At 39.9% G+C, this 18,954-nt stretch overlaps 2 protein-coding genes across 7 annotated transcripts in view; one reads left to right on the plus strand and one right to left on the minus strand.

The window, feature by feature from the left end:
* AGFG1 (ArfGAP with FG repeats 1) overlaps window positions 1–6,500 on the plus strand; it is a 36,842-nt gene extending 30,342 nt beyond the window's left edge. For 4 of the 5 annotated variants that reach the window (XM_055817157.1, XM_055817160.1, XM_055817158.1 and 1 more), the window contains 6 exons: window positions 250–433; window positions 1,157–1,236; window positions 1,509–1,601; window positions 4,526–4,684; window positions 5,304–5,395; window positions 5,741–6,500. In XM_055817157.1, coding sequence (XP_055673132.1) covers window positions 250–433; window positions 1,157–1,236; window positions 1,509–1,601; window positions 4,526–4,684; window positions 5,304–5,395; window positions 5,741–5,800 — 668 coding nt within the window. In that variant the 3' untranslated portion in view covers window positions 5,801–6,500. The remainder of the gene's footprint in view (window positions 1–249; window positions 434–1,156; window positions 1,237–1,508; window positions 1,602–4,525; window positions 4,685–5,303; window positions 5,396–5,740) is intronic. The other variant, XM_055817159.1, reaches the window with a different exon arrangement.
* A 123-nt stretch (window positions 6,501–6,623) lies between these two features.
* Window positions 6,624–18,954, minus strand: LOC101922953 (thiamine transporter 2-like). Of its 2 annotated transcripts, XR_008749394.1 has the most exons (5): window positions 18,873–18,954; window positions 16,785–16,941; window positions 13,983–14,799; window positions 10,955–11,811; window positions 6,624–10,146 (listed from the first exon to the last, which is right to left on the minus strand). XR_008749394.1 is itself a non-coding variant. In XM_055817162.1 (4 exons), the coding sequence occupies exons 2-4, from the start codon at window positions 16,932–16,934 to the stop codon at window positions 11,615–11,617; spliced, it is 1,164 nt and encodes a 387-aa protein (XP_055673137.1). In that variant the 5' UTR covers window positions 16,935–16,941; window positions 18,873–18,954; the 3' UTR covers window positions 6,624–11,614. The 2 variants fall into 2 exon arrangements, 1 of the variants encoding a protein (XP_055673137.1); XM_055817162.1 differs by having other exon boundaries at window positions 6,624–11,811.

Consider the following 18,954-nt stretch of genomic DNA (forward strand, 5'->3'; position numbering starts at 1 on the left):
AGATGATGGTAGTATTGAGTCATTAGTTTCCAGGGAAACCAGAGGCTCTTTGCTGCTTGGTATCTATAGAAACATGACACTTTGCTAATAGCAAATGGCTTGTTAAACACTTGCCTCTATGCCCTATACATATTTAATTTTTAAGTCTGAAACTTAAACTGTCTATGAACTTCCATTTAGTTCTCGAAGTTGACAGGGCAGAAAATGAAACCATCTTCATCACTTTTAATCTGGTTTCTTTCTTTCTAGGTGGTAGTGAGCAAGGAAGTGGCTTCAGTACAGTAGTGTCAGCGTCAGCAGGTCCTGCGTTGTCAGCCCCAAATCAGTCAAGTGCATCTTCAGACAAGTATGCAGCTCTAGCAGAATTAGACAGCGTGTTCAGCTCCACAGCAACCTCTAGTAACGCATATACTTCCACCAGTAATGTTAGCAGGTACTTTGTTAGAAGTAGCTGACTTTCTACACTGACTTCAGCAATATGAAGAAAAGTAGCTCAAAGTTGTTTCTCAAACAGGGTTTTATTTCTTATCTAAATGGGGAAATGTTGAATGGGTTTAGGGGTACTACTGAAACTGCATCCTTTGTTTTAAATAATAGCAGTACTGCCTGATAGGATATTGTAAGATAAAATTAAGAACGTTTTCTGTGAGCAGAATGTTCTCTGCACCTTTTTAGTCATTACACGCTAAACCTGTTAGATGGTAACATTTTCCTATACAGAATATTTGCATGCCTTCTGAAAACCATAGCATCATCCCTGGCAAAAAAAAAAAATATATATTCAGATATTTGTAATGTAAATGGTGCCAACCACTTTTTTAGATCATTGAAGTAATAAATACCAAAAGCCTGTTATAGTTCTGCTTGGTATTGCAGCTGCCCCTAGAGCTTCTGCTTTGCAACCTTTATGCTGGTGGCCCCTGTTCAGTATTCTTTTTCCTGCTGCTGGTGGAGGTGACTTTTCATTGCTCAGCAGTAGTTATAGTCTCTGACCCTGGCATCAGGGGCTAAGTTCCTGGCATCAGTGAATTATACTGCAGTTTGCAAACTGCATGTAAGCATTCCTTTTCTATTCTTTCACATGCCAACAGCAATTGCAAATTGTGATTAATTGTTAAGCAATTCTGACTTCACTGAATGTATGAATTATTTTCAGCAATGCTTTTGGAACAGTACCCGTGGCTGCTACTGCACAGACACAGCCTGCATCTTCGAGTGTGCCTGCTCCGTTTGGAGGTATGTAAGTGTTACTGATGCCTTTTGTGGACTGTAAGCAAACATCTTACTGATTTTTAATTGATAGTACTATACTTTAACTGTAGTGACATAGAAGTTACTAAAGAATGGCAAAAAAGTGCTAGTGTTCTAATGCATTTCAGATTAAGCATTTTATTATAAATTATCAATTTATCATGTAATTTGAGATGCTTGTCTGTCACTGTATAAAATTAATGTGAATCAGATTAGCTATTACAAAAAGGTTTTATTAAATGTTTTTAATCTTTCAGCAACACCTTCCACAAATCCATTTGTAGCTGCCCCTGTTGCCCCAGTGGCACCTTCAACAAATCCATTCCAGACCAATAGCCGAGGAGCAACAGGTTAGAAAAAAAAACACTGTTAGAGAAACTTCCTTTCAAGACTTGCTTTGATTCTTTTTTCATAGCTGTGTAATTTGTTCCTTAAAGATTTTCTGTATTATCTGTCTCTAGTCTATTTGACATGTTGTGTGTTTGCTCGGTGTAGAGTACAGTATTTATGGATAGATTACAGAAATCAACATCAACTTTTTTTTTGAGCTAAGTGGGCTAGTTTTTGAGCTATTGGGCTGAGGACATTATTTTCCTACGTCTGGCTTGATCTTAGGATTTCAAACGGTGGCCATAAAAAATGTCAAAATGATCTGTTTTAGGATCTTCTAATATGACCTAACGTACTTGTAGTCTGCATGTTAGCAGTTGGGTACCTTCCAAGACTATAACCTTGGCTTTGAATAAGTTCTTCATAGCAGATTGCTCTCAAATCAGGGATCTTGATAGCCCTGCTGCTAAGGTTCTACACTTGCTTCTTTAACTTCTTTAAAGTCCTGAAAGCCCTCAAAACCGAAGAGCTGGAGCTAGAACCAGGAAAGACAAGGCTTCTGGGCTGTTAGTTCCTCACCAGTCCACTTATTCAGTACATTAGTGGTGGTCTTTATTTTTCTCTCTTGTAACAGTAAAGCATATGGTTACATATAATCTTTACTCATGAATTACATTAATTTCTGGGGGAGGATTCTGTATAAACATAATTCCAGACACAACCTCAATCAGTTTTTTAAAAAACTAAACTTGTACTTTTCTTTACAACACTGATTTTGGATTTAGATGACTGCTGGATTGTGCTAATTTTCCTCTCCAAAGGCACTGCTACATTTTGGCACTCTTATCTATTAACTGGACTTCAACGGATTTAAATTTGTTGGTGTATGCATTTCTAATATTGAGTTGTGTTTTGCTCAAAGTTTTACGTATGTTGAATTAAACTGATCAGGCTGAGTTAGAACTAAATTGATCAAATTCATGTCCTCTACTAAAATGAATTCTGTTTTCAGTCCCTTTTGAGATATAAGGCAGTTAAACTTACAAAGCTATTTTATGCCCCAAATGTCTTTTTCCTTATTTTAATCTAATTCCTAACTGGGCTATTTTGGATCATCATTAAGAACTTGTAGCTTCTCTAGGGTTGCCATATTCACACAAATTTATCCTTCTGTCTTCTGAACTGTGGTCCTTGGCTTGCAGAGGTTCCAACCCTTTGGCAGATACACTGATTATGTACTAGGAGACAGGGTTAATGACCATAAATAAATACAATATTCTACCCTTTTCAGTGTAAGGTGTAAACTTGTCCTTTTATGCTAAGCTTTCTGAATGAACTCTGCTATTTATTACATGGGAGATCTGTTTGTAGTGTTTATTTCTAATGGTTTTCTTAGCTTAATCTATTGTTGGTTGATATGGATGAATTGTTCGGTATGTGTATATTTCTGTGTGTGTATAAATATAACTAAGAAATGACTGTTCAAGAGTGTATAAATGATTTGACGTTGTCTGGTCTCTTTGTGGCTTCCGTAAGGCCTCTCAGGAGCAATGCATTCTCACATATTTCCTCAGGCTCATTTTGGTAGGTGGCCACATTTGGTATCAAGTTTCTTGTGGCTAATTGTTCTTGCTTGTAAAAGCTTATTGATACCTATCTGGTTCTCTGCACATAGAATTTTGGAACGCTTATTTTTTAAAATGGAGTGGGTGTGGGTATTCGGCATCTGGGAAAGCGCGAGAAGAGCACACACAAACAAACCTATTAAGCCACTAAAACAAAACCATTATTGATATCCTCCATGGTCACAATACAATATTAACGAGTTGGGTGACTCTTGAGGTTTGTACCGACAGTAGCTTGATGCCTTTTGGGATAACCCAAGTCACTACTCATTTTGTTGTGCTTTTGTTTGCTGTTTTAGCAAGTCTTCTTGTTGAATAGCTTCTCTGCTAACTGTAACTTGAGAACAATGTTAGTACATTAGTTTTGCATGTACTTTGTCAACAGTTTATGTATGTATGATGTCTTGCCCTTGAATACTTCTGGGGTAATTTTTTCAGGTGATTATTAAGCTATATTAAATATATTTTTTAGACATCGAACTTGCGTAAAATATAACTTTCAAAAGAAAAGTCCTATCTATTGTTTAACTAGAATAAAATGCCTGGTGTCTGTATTTGTACAAAAAACTTTGTATGCTTCTCCTTTCAAGAATAACTCCCAAAAGACTGAATAATGGTTTTGTTGCTACACTTTTGCACTTGATGTGCTCCTGCTTATTTGCTGAAGGCATGTGGAATTGCATATGAGCTGTGTGTTCTTTACTTGAAATGTTCAGCAGAGAATCAGATGAAAAGTTTGGGTTTTCTTGTTCTAAGTCTTACCTCAGCGGTAAGAGTGTTTGCATTAGGAACTTTGTGTGCAAATAACGTGCATGGTGAGAATTTCCTTTAAACTGATGTTAAGGATGGGATAAAGAGGGAGAGGATGCATGTATCCCTTAAGGTTGGTTTTTTTTACTTGTAACTTGCTGTAATGCAGCTTGAAGTAGGAAGATCCTTTCATGCTTTTCTCAGAAGGAGAAAAACAGGAGGGCTGACGCTGCCTGAAAGTGCTTGCTTCTGATGTGTACGGACTTTTACCAGAAAAGCTTGGGGGGAAGTATACATAATGTAAAAAAACTTTTCAGAATGTATCTGACTGTGCTGGATCTAGTAAATTTTAAATGATTACATTAATTTTTGAAGTGCAAAAGTAAATTATGCACCTAGTTGGTGGTGATCCAAGCTAACAAATGAGTTCCATGGCTATAGAAGTTGAACCTAACTTTTGTATGGTCACTGAGGCATTAGGAGACTTGACTTAACATGGCATTAGAGTAATTTGTCTCATGAAAGAAGTCATTTCTTGCAGTAAATTGAACATTTTTTTTGCTTACCAGCAGCGACATTTGGTACTGCATCCATGAGCATGCCTGCAGGATTTGGAACTCCTGCCTCGTACAGTCTTCCTACTAGTTTTAGCGGCAACTTCCAGCAGCCCACGTTCCCAACCCAGGCAGCTTTCCCTCAACAGACTGCGTTTGCTCAGCAGCCAAATGGTAGGTCTATACGGTTTAGATAATCCTGTTTAAATCAGAAACTTGGAGAAAATGATCTGTCTGTAAGTTAGCAGTAATGTGTGTGTGCTGATTTCTATATGAACTCAATATCGATGAGGTGTTCCCACATTCTGTTCTGGCTCTGTAGTTGAGTTTTCTGACTTGGCTGCGTGCAATGACATAACTGGAATTTTACCATAATCTGATACTAAAATGATAAGTATTCTCAGGCTCAAAGGGTTTTTATGCAAGAATTATGCAAGGATTGATTTGTCTTTATTTTTGGAGTGTCTGCAACTGATTATACCACTATCTCTAACTTCATAGAACACAGGCAAAAGAAAACTGGAAAGTACTTTCTCCCTAAATTTAAATGATAAAATAACCTTGAAAAAAGTGCATATGTAGAAACTGGAAATTCATTAGTTCCCAACGGTTGAAACCAAATGAGAAGCCCAGCCATATTTCTTTTACACTTAGATTCCTGTTAGTGTTTAAGTAGGATCAATACTGCTGATTGTGCAGTCTAGGCTGCTTCTTATTTTTGTGTGGGAGCTGCAGTAAAGAACTTTTTGCAGACCGGTTACTAGTATTAATATTTTTCACTTATCTTTCCAAGGAGCAGGTTTTGCTGCATTTGGACAGGGAAAGCCTGTAGTAACTCCTTTTGGACAAGTTACAGCTGTTGGAGTATCTAGTAACCCTTTTATGGTAAGTGTGCGATATTAATTACTCTTCAGACATACAGAAGTTATCTCTTTAGGGACACAGTTTATTTCTTTTGCTTCAAATAAGGGAAGAAAGCATGTCCATCTCCTAAATGCAACTCATTACAATGATGACATGACATTTATAAGGCTGTTCAAATCAAAACAGAGGTATATGGTGCCCTTATAGTAGTGTGATTTCAGAGAGCCATCAAAAAAACTGCCATGTAAACCAGAAATATTTCCTAATAGGTTGTTTTCTTTTTTATACATCCTGCATTTATGATGTACAACATGGAAAAAAAATTGTTAATATTTGTCTTATTTTTCTTCTTTCATTTTCCCCCAGGCTGGTGCACCAACAGGACAATTTCCAACAGGAAGCTCATCAACCAATCCTTTCTTATAGCCTTATAGACACTTTACCCAAAAGAACTCTTATGTGGTCACATAACATCTCTGCGCCTCTTGCACTGTTGTCTTGTTTCACTGATATTAGCTTTAAACACAAAAGAAGTCTTTACGAAGTAAAAATAAAAGCCTGCATTGTGTACCTTTAAAAAAAGTTAAAAAAAACCACCACCAAAAAACCACAATACCCAAGAAAATCAACCCGCCCCCACCCCCCAGGTAATAACGTGCAAAACAGAGGGCTGTGGTAACATCCTTGAACCTGTGAACTGGCAGGTAAAAAGTAGCGGTATCATGTATATTAAAATTGGCTAATAAGTTATTGCAGATACCACATTCATTATGCTGCAGTACTGTACATACTTTTCTTAGAAAATAGCTATTTGTGCATATCAGTATTTGTAACTTTAACACATTGTTATGTGAAAAATGTTACTGGGAAATAGATCAGCCACTTTAAGGTGCTGTTGTATCTCTTGGAATGAATGAGCTACATCATTTTAACCATTGGTATTCAAAGTCATGAAGTTAAATTGAAGGTTTGTTCATTTCTCAAAAATGTTTTCCTTTCCTAAGAGCTCTTCTATTTATACATGCCTAAATCTCTAATGTTAGAGGGATACCTGTCTGCATAATAAAGCTGATCATGTTTTGCTACAGTTTGCAGGTGAAAAAAATAAATATTAGAAAAAAATAAATGTGTAGCATTTTCTGTGCAGTAACATTTTATTGGGTTAAAATGTACATATTGTGAGTCTCATACACAGATGAGTTATCAAAAGCAATATGCTTAAAGGTGAGTTAAGCTTAAAATTCTCGCATGCCTCACTTGGATATATTTCTTTGTGTCCTTGTGATTGAGCTTGCTGTTCTAGCTCAAGTGAAGTGACCTATTGAACAGGAAAATGTCGAGTGAACTTGGATTATTTTGACAGAATAATAACAAATAATAACAGTCTGTGTAATGAGGGACGCTGGAAGTAACTGAGGAGGGTAGTTACTCAGGAATTTAGTTAGCTGCAAAAGATGTGAAATTATGGGTAGCTAATGACAGTCTTTGGGAGTTAGTTGTTATCAGAACAGTCTGTAATAGGCCAAGGTACCACAGATGTAATGGTATTCTTTTTGTTAAAAATTGATATGTATTAGCAAGACCTTCTGTGGAATATTAAATCCATCAATTTTTTATTTTTTTACTGGAATGTTCACTGCCATACTAGAATGGAATTTTTAGAGGGGGAAAAATGTCTGGCTTGCCTAGTCTGTAGTAGTGAGAAGGGTCAAGAAAAATGTAAGTGCATCAGAGTAGTTGGTGACAGTGTTTTAAACAGAGATAACTTGGCCTAAGTTCAAGTGTAATACTGGAACTAAGCAAACAACGTAAATATATGATGAATACATAAACTGCAAGCTTAAAGGTTTCTGACCAGCTAGAGAGTAAAATTCTTACAGCTTTCACGATAAGGGGAATAAATAAGATTTGATTTTGGGATGGAGGCGGGCGGGTGTGAGGAAAGTATATGCAAGCCCATTTGAGATAAACATGAAAATTCTTGAAGACCTTGCACTTGTACTTGACTGCTGGACTGTTAGATCTGCTTATTTCTAGGGGAGCTGAAAGACTTGACCACTGCTTGTAAATACACACACACCAGTGCTGTTGACCTGTTGCCTGCCTATGGAGGGGTGGGTAGTAATTTCTGTGTCTTCTCTTTCTTTGAAGCTTTGGAGATCCTAAAACAGGAGACAGACAGCTTATACAATAAGCTGCTTATAGTGGCATGCCTTATGCCAATGGGACTAAAACCAGACATGTAAGTATTTAAAGTTAAAACAGACTTAAAAATCTTTTCCTTCTGATGAGGACTGCTGGATAGAGCACGGTGTATAGTGAATTTCCCAGAGAATCTAGGGAATTAAACTAAACAAATCCCCAGCAGCTGAGGGTATCAGAAATGTTAGCAATGCCCCTGCTCTCACCACTGGTTTTTAGTATAGTATAAAGAGCTGTAGTTCCTCGCTGTTGTTGACCTTACCTGTTTTGAGATAGTAACACATAAATGAGGTAGAGAGCGGGGAACTGCAGGGGTTCAGAAGGACTTCTGGAACAGGTAAATATGCTTATTTCAGGGAGCGGGATGAAATCAACCAAATGTCTCATCAGTGAGATGAACAGCCTCGTAGAAGGACAACAATCCTGTGCTCTCCTTACCTAAATTTGCAAATCGTAAATGTAAATTAGGCTTTGGGCAAGGGCTAATGAAATCAGTATCTATGGAAATTTATATTCTGATCCAAGTGAAGCTGATTACTGCAAAGAGATACTGAATTTCATTTGAGTATGCAAAGCATATAGTTTTAGATTATGCTGCATAAATAGTGGAATACCTTATTTCTTGTAACTAGCTTGAATGCAGATAAAAGGTTGGCAACTTTCACTACGCACAACCACATCTGTCCAGTGTTCACTAACTTTGAGTTTATCAGACTCCAGACAAGTAGCTGAAGATCTTATATTGTTTTGAGTCGTCTTTATATTGAGAAGAAACTGACACCATAGCTGTTTTGTTCATTTTGAGTTTTAAAATACCTATATTTACAAAACTAATTCTTGACCATTGATTACAAATGCTTTTGTTTTAGAAATCTCTGCAGTTCATGCAGCTAGTGTAGTTGCCAAAAACCTGTACTTCACTAGCTTTTCAGTATCCTCTTCTGCTTTAGCATCCAAGCACTTCACTTGATAGCCCTCTCTACGCAGAAATTAATTTGGACACCTTCTAAATTAATACTTCTGTCAGCTCTCATGTGTGTGAGAAGATGCTGTAAGTGGTACATCCCGAGTTCTACAAGGCAGATGTGATGCCCAGGTACTGCAGTTTGAAGTTACTTAAAAGCTGCAAACTCCCAAGCACCATGTTGAAACAAATGCTGAGGCAAGAATTTCATTTGAAAAAGACCAAATTTAATTGGAATTCCTGAAAGAGAACTATAAATATGATGCAAGTATTCTGCCTTCTTGAAAGGAAAACTTACTGGGGCATAAAGGCAAGCTGAAGCAGCTTTTAAAAGCCTGGGTTTTGAGGAATTAATGATTTAAATTTTTTTGTGAGCTGAATTGGGGGAAATGTTACTTCTGACTCCTGGCAAATCTGTAAGTTGTGGTAAAAGAACAATGAAATTTGCTGCTATCAGATATAGGTGACTCCAAAGTGGACATCACTGAACACAATTGAAAGAACATTCCCTGATCAGCTTTAGTTATAGCTAAACCTTTAGTCATGCTATTTGTAAGGGTGCCTTGTGTAAGCCATGGGAAGACACTTCAATTCTTAATTTTAAGAAGTTTAGGAAGGTGTTTTTTTTCCAGAGATAAGGGGTGTGTGTGTGTGTCCTGGCAGTTGTCAGACACAAGTAATGCATGTGCTTATCGAACAGACTTTCGGAGGGAAGGTTTGTGTTGTATCCATACATCCCAATAAACCCTCAGTAAAGCTGTTACTGCTTCAGTAGCAGTTTATCTGTATGTAATAGCATGTTTTCCTTCAGGTTTCTGAAGAGTCTACTCTGTGGAATCTGAAATGACACTTGTAAACTAAAATGGTGGTATTACTATGCTGTGTAGCATTGTAGTAATCCACCTTTGAACGTACAGAAATAGTGTCTTCTGGAAAAAGAAATGGTTTATTGCTACTTCTTCACTTGCTTTAAAAATGCATGTCACTACTTCCAGTTGAAAATGTCTGAAGTTTTCAGATGGCTTCTGTGGCAAGGTTTCTACCACATCACCTTGCTGCTATGAGGCAACTGCTGCTTTAGATTCCCTAGGAATGTCTGGAGGTCATGTGTATGACTAAATTGCCTTTAACTCGATAGAAGCGAAAGTTGAAAGGTTGTGTTCTATCAGCTCTTCCACTGCGAGGTCAGGCATCTGTATGCACTTGCTTGCTGTCCTCGTGGAGCATCAGTAGAAGTTTTGGTGTCAGATGACTAAATTTGAGTTGAAATAGAAGATTGAGGATGGTTTGGTATTAAATTTCTGGTGAGGAAAATGGGTAAAATGCACCATTCGGTTGACAAAGCTCTTCATGCTGTAGGCTCATAACAGCCTGTTTCACCATCGACCAGCCTTGCTCGACTGGGCGTTGTGTTTCTCCAAACTCATGGTTCGGATGACGCAGCCTTCTGCGCTGTTGCTCGCAACCTTACTTTGTGTCGCTGTTAACGATCCACGCTTTCACCAGCCACCCTGGTGTTTCCGCATTTGATGGAGAGAATGGTATATACGCTTCTGATGAGGAAGATTCCAGCTATGAATGTGAAGTAGCTGCCATAAATGAGAAACTGGGAAATGGAGGTAGGGAAGGAGGAAGGAAAAGTCAAAAACTACTTTTGCTGTTAGCTGATAAATTAAGGGGCGTCGCTCCACTGCTGCCTTCCCTTCTCTGTCACCCAAGCCCCAAAACGATCCCATCTTGAAAGGATTCGAGAAGCCTGGCTGCTTTTCTCCCTACAGTTGGATGTCTGTGCTTGTAAAAGGAGGGGGAGGGAACGCTGTTACATGCTTCCCCTCCCCACCTCGGTAAGGGAGGACGGCAGCTCTGCACTTTCTGACTCTTTGCTGAAAAGGTGGAAGTTAAGAGACTTGGACATCATTCAGTACATAAGTTTAAACTGTAAATTTAGAAATACAGCGGGGAATCATGAGATTAGTTAACTTTCAGAATCGCAGTAACTTAAAAGGTGCGTCCAATGAAACTATATAATTTAGGATTACCCTAGCAGTAGACCCATAGACTGTATTTCAGCTTGATTCCTGCTTCTGTTTGGGTATTTTGACAGTAAATTTGTGAACAGTAAACCTGAGTGGGGAATTAAAAAAACAAGCCAATCTGAGTAATACTGGTGGTCTTTCCCCCGTGCTCTGAAAATATTCTTAAAATTATTGCAGAAATGCAAAATTTGCAGGACTAGAGGACAAGTAGGATGTAGTAGCTACTGTCAACTCACTTTAAATGAACCTGTTTTTCAAGTGAGTAACTGTTCTAAGCTATCACGCTACCTAGTATCTTCCCAAAGCCTAATCCTGCAGTAGGACCATCTTTTGGAGGAGGGCAGGGGGACTGACAGCAGTGTGAGTAATGCAGCTTACCTGGGTGCTGATGCTCAGTCCCAGACCTTTGGAATCTACTACAACAACTGTTAAAATTGTCTGAATCACCAGTGCAACAAAGTTGTTGAAGCCAAATATCAAAGCATAACGCTCCATGCTTAGAGTGACGGCAATCTGAAACCTGAAAATGAATGTTCAGGTTACTAAGCTATGGAAGCAAGGATGTTTGCAGTTTATGTATAGGAGGAAGTTTGGGAACAATTTAGTGTGCACAGCAGTTTCTTCAAAGGGTAAAGCCTGTTCAATCTTGGCTATTAAACTTTTAACAGCTTCGTTGTGGCAGAAATCCCTTGGTTTTCTGGCTACGGCACTTGTGCATACTCTTATTTATTTGAGTGGGGTTTTTTGCTAAATAAAGTCCTCTGTATATTCACTTGATCATTTAGAGAATATTTATACATAGATGAATGAACAGCTAAATGCAGAATAAGGCAGTTTCTGACTTGGAGTAACCTATTGTAGTGGTGAGGTCGTATGATTTTAAGCATAGTTTTATATAAGCTAGAAATAATACGTGCTGCTGGCATGAACTATTATCCGATAATCTGATGCCTAGGGAAACTGAGTAAAAACTTGATACATTTAAAAATGTACATTTACTGATTTAAATCAATTTAGTTAGATCATTGCGTATTATACTTACGTTGCTATTGTTATAAGAAGCATATAACATGCTTTAAACACAAGGTAACCAGCGTAGCATGCCCAGATGTTGTCAGTGAAGTGCATGAGAAACAGAGACCCAGCATCCACTGCAGAGAAAATCCCCAAAGCCAGTTCTCCAGAAAGATCCCAGTTTACTTTGACGTATCCAACTGCCATGGATGTTGCTGAACCTAGAAATTTTAAAGAAAGGAATGATTGAAACTCTGAAACTTTATCATCCTTCTAGAGCAGCTGGATCGCTGTGTAAATGGGTTGTGCCAGGAGCTCTTGAGGCCGTTACGGCCACGGTAGGCTTTGATAGTGGTGTGCCGTTTTCTGTTGGAGGTGTGGGAGTGGTTTTTTTCTCCTGGCTTACAGAGCCTTCGCGGACTGAACTGCTCTGAGAAAGTGCCTCATGCCTTAAGGCTGGAGGCAGCAGTGTGTGGTCTGTTGCTGTTAGGCCATTTTTTTGACGGCTGTGAGCAAAGAGAACAATCCCACCAAGCATTTTCTGCCAAAATACGTGTAATGGAGTTTAATTCCTTCATGTAAAGATCCTTATGAAACGAAAATCTGTTGCACTCCTTCATGCTTTTATTTTTTTATGAAAGTGACTTTTCAGCTTCTGGTGAAAAAATCTTATGAACTGCATTTGTCAAGTCCTTATTGACCATCATGTATAGTAAAACCTGCTACTTGAGTGTAATACAGTATAGCAAACTGGTGCCTTTTTTTTTTTTTAAAAAAAAAAACCAAACACACAACAACCTCTGCAATAATGATGAGGCTTGCTTTTCTCTCCATCTCAATTCTGGAGAAGTATCTCATACTGCTATAGGAAGGTTATCCATCTATGTTTGTGTGTGGGTTTTTTATGCTCCCTTAGCACAGATGATGCTGTATGTTTGTGAAAGCTCTGAAGCGTGATGTGCTGAGGTTTGTAGCTCAAATGCGGGGTGAAGTGTGGTCCAGGCAGGTTACACAGCAGTGAGTTACTGGAGCCCAGGGTGCCGGTTGCCCAGATGGTTTCAGGCAGGCTAGCACTCGCATGCAAAATTGGACTTTGTTTGCTGGTTGTATGTGCTCTTTGTCAGAGCTCAAGAAGCCCTAGCAGGCCAGCTCCTGTAGTCCATCGCTGCTGTAACCTGGAGGTTCCTGGTACTGTGCGTGATTTTTGTACTCTGAAATAGGATCAAGTGCTAGAGGGTGTAAAAGCAAGAAAGCCCTTGGGAAAGCTGCTCAGACCAGTAGTCTGAGAAGTTCTGGAGTAGCTTCAGTAAAATGTGTTTTTATGTTGATTGCAGGGAGGAAGCGTAAACTGACAGTTCCCTGTAAAAATGTGAGATACGTCTCCTCCTACGTACCAGGAGCCTTAAGTGTGTAAAGGTGAGCTCGACAATGAGGCTCTGTTGGTACTGCACAGCTGTGTAAATGAAGTTGCACTTTATTCTTCTGCCTTCTGTGGCCGAAGAGGAATGTTGTTTGGATGGAGCAAGTAGCTGTAATGAGAATCCGAATGGCTGAGGTTGAAAGAGACCTCTGGAGATTGCCCAGCCATAGTAAAAGCAGGGTCAGCTAGAGTGGGCTGCTCAAGGTGGTGTCTAGGTTTTGAACATCTCCAAGGATGGAGAGTCCATGTTTCTGGCCGACCTGTGCCAGTGCTAAATCACCCTTTCAATAAAAATTTTCTTGTATGTTTAAGTGAACTCTGTTTAAGTTTGTGCCTTTGTCCTGTTGCTGGGCACCACTTGGAGCAGTCTGGCTCTGTCCTTTTTACTCCCCTTCCAGTCTTTATGCAGGTGAATAAGATCCCGTGTTTTCTCAAGGCTAAACAGTTACAGCTCTCTCAGCCTCAACTTGTATGTCCCATCCAGAGGCAAACTCACTGATCAGGATACGGTTAACAGCCACAGAATACTTGTTGAGGATGAAATGATCATCAATCCACTGTTTAAATAGACCATCTGGATCAGTGCATCTGTTAATACGTTCTTGTAATTCTTAAACCAGCTAGTTTAAGGTGTGTTTGAGGCACTGCACGTGGTTTTTAAACCACTTAGCTGCAGTTAAATTGTCTAAACAGAGCTGTGATCTTAAACTCCTAAAACACTTTGGTGAAGTGAGGCTCCCTTGAGAAGAAAAAGCTTATATATTTTTTTCTAAGATTATCAGTGTTGTCTTCAAAAACCAAGTTGCACAGTAAAAATATGCTTTGCACGCTGTTGGTTTCAGTGTTATATATTGAAGGCTGTTACTGTTGACCTTGGTCCTCACAGGATGTAAACAGGCATCAAAGACTTTGCTGAAGAATGCCATCAGCGCAGGAGGGGTTAGAAGTAGTTACTAATGATCTTATACTTACTCAGGAAAGTTGCCAGTGCCTCCACAGCTCCGTTGTACACCGCAGAGCTGTGGGAGGGGGCTCTGAAGTCCCAGAGCACTTGGATGTAATTGAGCACCTGGTTAAAGCCGGCCGTAGCCAGCGCCCACCACAGGGACCAGTACAGCAGTTTCCTGGAGCTGTAGCAATCCCTCAGGTCGGTGCTCAGCTGCACCAGTACCCGCAGCACGTGCTGCTGGGGGCTGGGTGTATCATCCTGCCGCTCGGGTGCCGGTCCCCTGGCAGCGGGTGCGGAGCTCTTGTCCTCCTGGCAGCGCGACGGCCTGGGGGGGTCGGGTGCAGCCGCAGCTTGGTCTGCTCCTGGGGGAGTCTGGGAGATGTCTTTCCTGTGGAAGAACATGCTCTTCTGAGGCATCGGGAGGAAAAAGGAGCACACGAATGCCAGGGAGACAGAGGCCAAGGTAATGGCGTTAAGGTGGAAGTAGGATACGTCTGCCAAGGAAACCAGCAGCTGCCCCAGCACGGCAGCAGCGGTGGCTGCAGCAAGGGTGATACTTCTGCAATAGCTCGTCACTCTCCGATAGCGATCGGTGCTGACGACGCTGTAGATGTAGGCGTAATAGGCGACCTCGGTGGCTGTTACCATCCCGTAGAAGAATTCCACCAGCTGCATGGCCACCACTCCGTGTGCGAAGAGGAGCAAGAGCCACGTGACGATGAAGCTGATGCCCTGGAGGAGGAGGACGGGCTTGTAGCGCACGTAGTCTGTAACCAGGAAGACTGGGAAAAGGAGCGCAAGGTAGGAGTATGTCCAGACTGGGAAAATCTGGTTGGTAACCTAGGAGAAAATGACAGAGGAAATATTTTTTTATTTTTTAAAAAAGTATCTAAAATGTTGATTTTGAAGCTTTTTGGTTATGATATTAAAGGAACATATTTGTAGTTACAGAAAACATTGCATTGTGTGAATTGTGCAGACTTAACTACCTTAAATGACAAAACTGTAAATATACTCTTGAAGAAGTGAAGATAGTGATGCTAAGCTCCACTACGTAAGCAGGCAGATTGGCTTAAAAAATAATTCTAGTAAAGGCTGATGAGCAAGGCAGACTTTGTGCAGTTGTTTGAAGCAGGTATAACAATGTCTGTGTTAGAGGAAAATCTGTCTAGCTTCAACTCCTATTCCCCATGGTGGAAAATGAATGCCTGTTTGAACTTTTATGTGAGTCACTGTATACCTCTGGTGACCTCTCTTTTGTCAGAACTGAAAAAAAAAACCTGCATATGCCTCTTATGATGGGGGAACTGGAACTTCACTTAATAAGCATGTAGCTGTTACTACACTATCTTCACCTTATGTTTCATTCTTCAAATGTACTGTGTAAGAAGTAAGCAAGTCTTTGATGGAACATTTTGGTAAGCTTCAGTTGGCATTCGATGCATAGCTGCTCTGAAAAGAAATTCCTTCTTTTAAAACTGATACGCGTTCAGGCTGGAAGGTGCTCTTTACTTTCACCACTAAAGCTCAGTGCTTGCCCAGGCAGCCTGAGTTCAGCTGGGTGGGATGTCCTCCTCTTCCAGGTGTAAAGTTCACTTTGTAATGTGCAAGTTGCCTGTTTTGGGGAGGTCTTACCCCGTAATTGCTGGCCCTGCTAGGGTCTCTGTTCCTGATCCCTCATTATCAACTTAAGCAATCAAACTAGAAAGGAATTATTTTAAATGCTGGAGGAACAATATTAAGTGGTTGTCTTTTTACTTCTGAGCTGGCACTGGAGTGAGTTGCCTGCTGAGCAGCATTCACCGTATCTTTCTGCGTGACTTCTTTTGTTTCTGTGAACTTTAGTTAAAATTTTTTAGTGCTTGACTGAAACTTACGGATTTGGCTCAACAGAGGTGAGTGTGGCTGAAAGAGCCAGTATTTGTACTCCACTTATTTTTGAGTTACAGATTCTTGCTGAAATCAGAACTCAGGCATCCTATTGTACTATTTATTTCACGTATAAGAGGAAATTACCCTACCCTTTGTGGTTAAAAAAATAAATTAAAAATTGGGGAAAAAAACGCCAACAACATAAACCACAAATAACTTTTTTCAGAAGAAACGTTGGGTTCACACTATGCTAGAAGATTCTGCCTTAACATTTGCTTCTGCATATCAGGAATGACTGTTCTTCATATTAGCTCTATGTGGGTGTACCAAGCTTGTGTTTTCTAATTATACGATTTGCTCCATGAATCAGCCACTTGTTAACTATATCCCCTTTTGCTGGGTAGTGTACTCCTGAAGCAGCCAGTCCTGAACAAAGCAGAGGAAGGAAACCTGCAGTGCATGCTGTTGTCAAAAAAAAAAAAAAAAATTTTTTTGAATGTGCATCTGACCTCTGCCGGTTAATGAATGCATAAAACAGTCCTATAATGTAGGTAATAATCTAACAGCTCATAAGGGGAAGTCTGGTTTTCTTGTGATTTGCAATCCCTATGTTACTGTCAGTATAATCAATTCCATGATGAGTATAAATAAATCATAATGTTGTCCCTTCTTGGGCTCTTGGTAGAGAGAGGAATTAGCTGACCTGATTTTGCTGAAAATACCAATTTCTTAAAGAACCCCCGAAGTGGTTTCAAAGTCCTAAGAACTTAGGGACTTCAAAGTTTTGAGCTGCTGCAAAAAAGTGACTCCTTACTTTTCCAGAAGTGTCTTAAATATGAATCTCTAGATAAAATATGCCTGTATTATCGAACAGTTCATCTCCCCTCCAGTTACTGCTGTAATTCTTAATGCTTTAATCACTTTAACTATTACTTAAGAGAATAGTTACATACCTCTTCAATTGTTAGGTTTTTGTCTGGTCCAGTTAGATAAGGAGTGAGAAAAGCTTCTGATGGCCTCATTGTGGAGAAAAATCCATTGGCACAGATGATCAGCGTGGGACAAATCCAGCTGTGGCCTTCAGCTCCCTTCCAGCAATCCATAGTCTACCTTAAAAAAAAAAAAAAAAAAAAAAGGCAGTGAAGAAGCGAGCACCCCAGGAATTTTATAAAGATCTTCTTCACAGTTGGTAAAATTAATTTGCAAGTTTACTTTTTAACTAAACCTAGTGTTTAGCAGTGTGCTTCCCCCAACCCCAGCCATAATCGCCAGTGGGGCTGTGATGGCTGCATCCAGCTTACTCTGGACTTGGTGGATGGATGGCAATGTGGTACCTAAGGGTCATCTGGAATGGTGACCCCGAGGTTTTGCTGGTATGCAAATATGTCAGTTACCTTATTCTATAAATAGTGGACAGGCCGGGGTCTGCTGGGCTCTCCTCGTGGCAGTGGGCTGCGTGCCAGGGTTTCCCTTTGAGCAGGGGTTCCCCTCAGGGTTACTCCCTTGGGGCTGAGAGAGTCCTTGTTGCAACAGGTTCTTGGTAAGTGATTAATAGTGTGCTAAACTTTTGTATCACTTAGCTAAGATTTCAAGGATTGATTGTGCATATATAATCCTTTAGACAAACCATTGACCAAGTCTGAGGCTAGAAGTGGATCCAGCTGTACCTAGAGCCCCCTTGGAGAAGGAGCTTAGAATGAAAGGGGGTCCTTTCCCAACCTCGTGGCTCCACAGGAAGGTCCCGCTGACAGTGCTGTCTGACCCAGTCCTCCATGCAGTAAATTAGCAAGTGTACCTTGCCGTTGAATCTTGTTAAACCACTGTCACGTTTACCATTGAACTTTGTTATATCAATAAGTATATCGCTGCTTCTCTCCTAATGATTCAAGTGCCTGACTCCATCTGTGACACCTGCTCCAGCTAATGTTTCTCTTGCTAAACCTTCCAGCAATCACAGGTGCAGCTTGTAAATGAACAACTCGGATCAAGGTGCATCAGTGGTGGTAAACTCCAGTCTGTCTGTCTAAGGTTGTGCTTAATGGCGTACTTAGAATCAAGTGTCTGTATCATAGTGGAAGAATGAAGTTCCGTTACAGTCTCACTTCCAAATAAATGAGTGGGCAAATCGTGAGATTAAATCTTGTTCTCAGCATGCTCAGGGAGGCTTTTTTCTCCTGATTCGCAGCCTGAAAGCCAAGTGGAACAATAGCAGTACAAGCCTTTTTGCAGAACATAAAAGCCACCAGCCAGCTGACAACCCACTGCATGAGCTTTATTTCCCCAGAATACTTTGATACTTATCAGACTTCTTGCACTCCAGTAATTTGAGTGAGTAAAGAAAGATGCAGAAGTTACGTGCTAGTGGTACCTAATCAGACATAGAAAAAAGGAATCTTGACTTCTGAAAATGATGATCAAATGAAAAAGAATGAGACTTGTTTCTTCACTGTAGTTAGCAACAAAAAGAAGTCTAAAAGAGATTTGGTTTTTTTAAAGCTTATTTACTTGTTTTCTGTTAGTCATTTCTACTGTTCCTGGAAAACAAGTGAAACTATGTTCTGAAACATCAGAGAATGAAAGCCAAAGCACTGCCTGAACTTTAATCAAGCTGTTACAAGCTATTTCTTTTAAATTGTTGAGTTCCATTTTTATAGCAGGTACTTTTTCAAAAGTGCTTGTCTTTGCACAGTGAGATTGTATATATTTAAACTTAGCATAAATAATATATTATTAAGGCAGTATTTCTGTGACCTCCGAGGCATGTTGCAAAAACCAGCCCTAACCTTGAAACGTGTTTTTGAATGATTGCCTCTGATTATCATCTTTCTTTTACAAATCATTATATATAAAATACAGCCTGTATTATCTGTAACTCTAGATCTGCTTTGAAATATTTTGATATCTGTTACCTTTTCAAAATAAAAATATATTAAACCCTGGACTGATGAATAACATCAGCCGAAATCTTGCATCGCCTCCAAATGCACTGAGCAAGTGAGCGGCCAGCATGCTTCCAGATAATTCCAAAGGTAACAAATTACCTGTCGATGCTGTGCCTGTGGTGTCTTTGCTGTGGATTTGTGTGCAGTTTCCTTCCAGGATGACTTTCTGTCTTGTAGAAGA

The sequence above is a fragment of the Falco peregrinus genome, chromosome 12 (assembly GCF_023634155.1).
Source record: "Falco peregrinus isolate bFalPer1 chromosome 12, bFalPer1.pri, whole genome shotgun sequence".
NCBI classification, from domain to species: Eukaryota; Metazoa; Chordata; class Aves; order Falconiformes; family Falconidae; genus Falco; species Falco peregrinus.

Coding starts and splice junctions, on each gene's coding strand:
- LOC101922953 (XM_055817162.1), bottom strand. CDS start 16,934: ATGGATTGCTGGAAGGGAGCTGAAGGCCACAGCTGGATTTGTCCCACG. Junction 14,800..16,784: donor AAAACCTAACAATTGAAGAG/GTATGTAACTAT, acceptor ATTTTCTCCTAG/GTTACCAACCAGATTTTCCC. Junction 11,812..13,982: donor GGCACTGGCAACTTTCCTGA/GTAAGTATAAGA, acceptor TAAAATTTCTAG/GTTCAGCAACATCCATGGCA.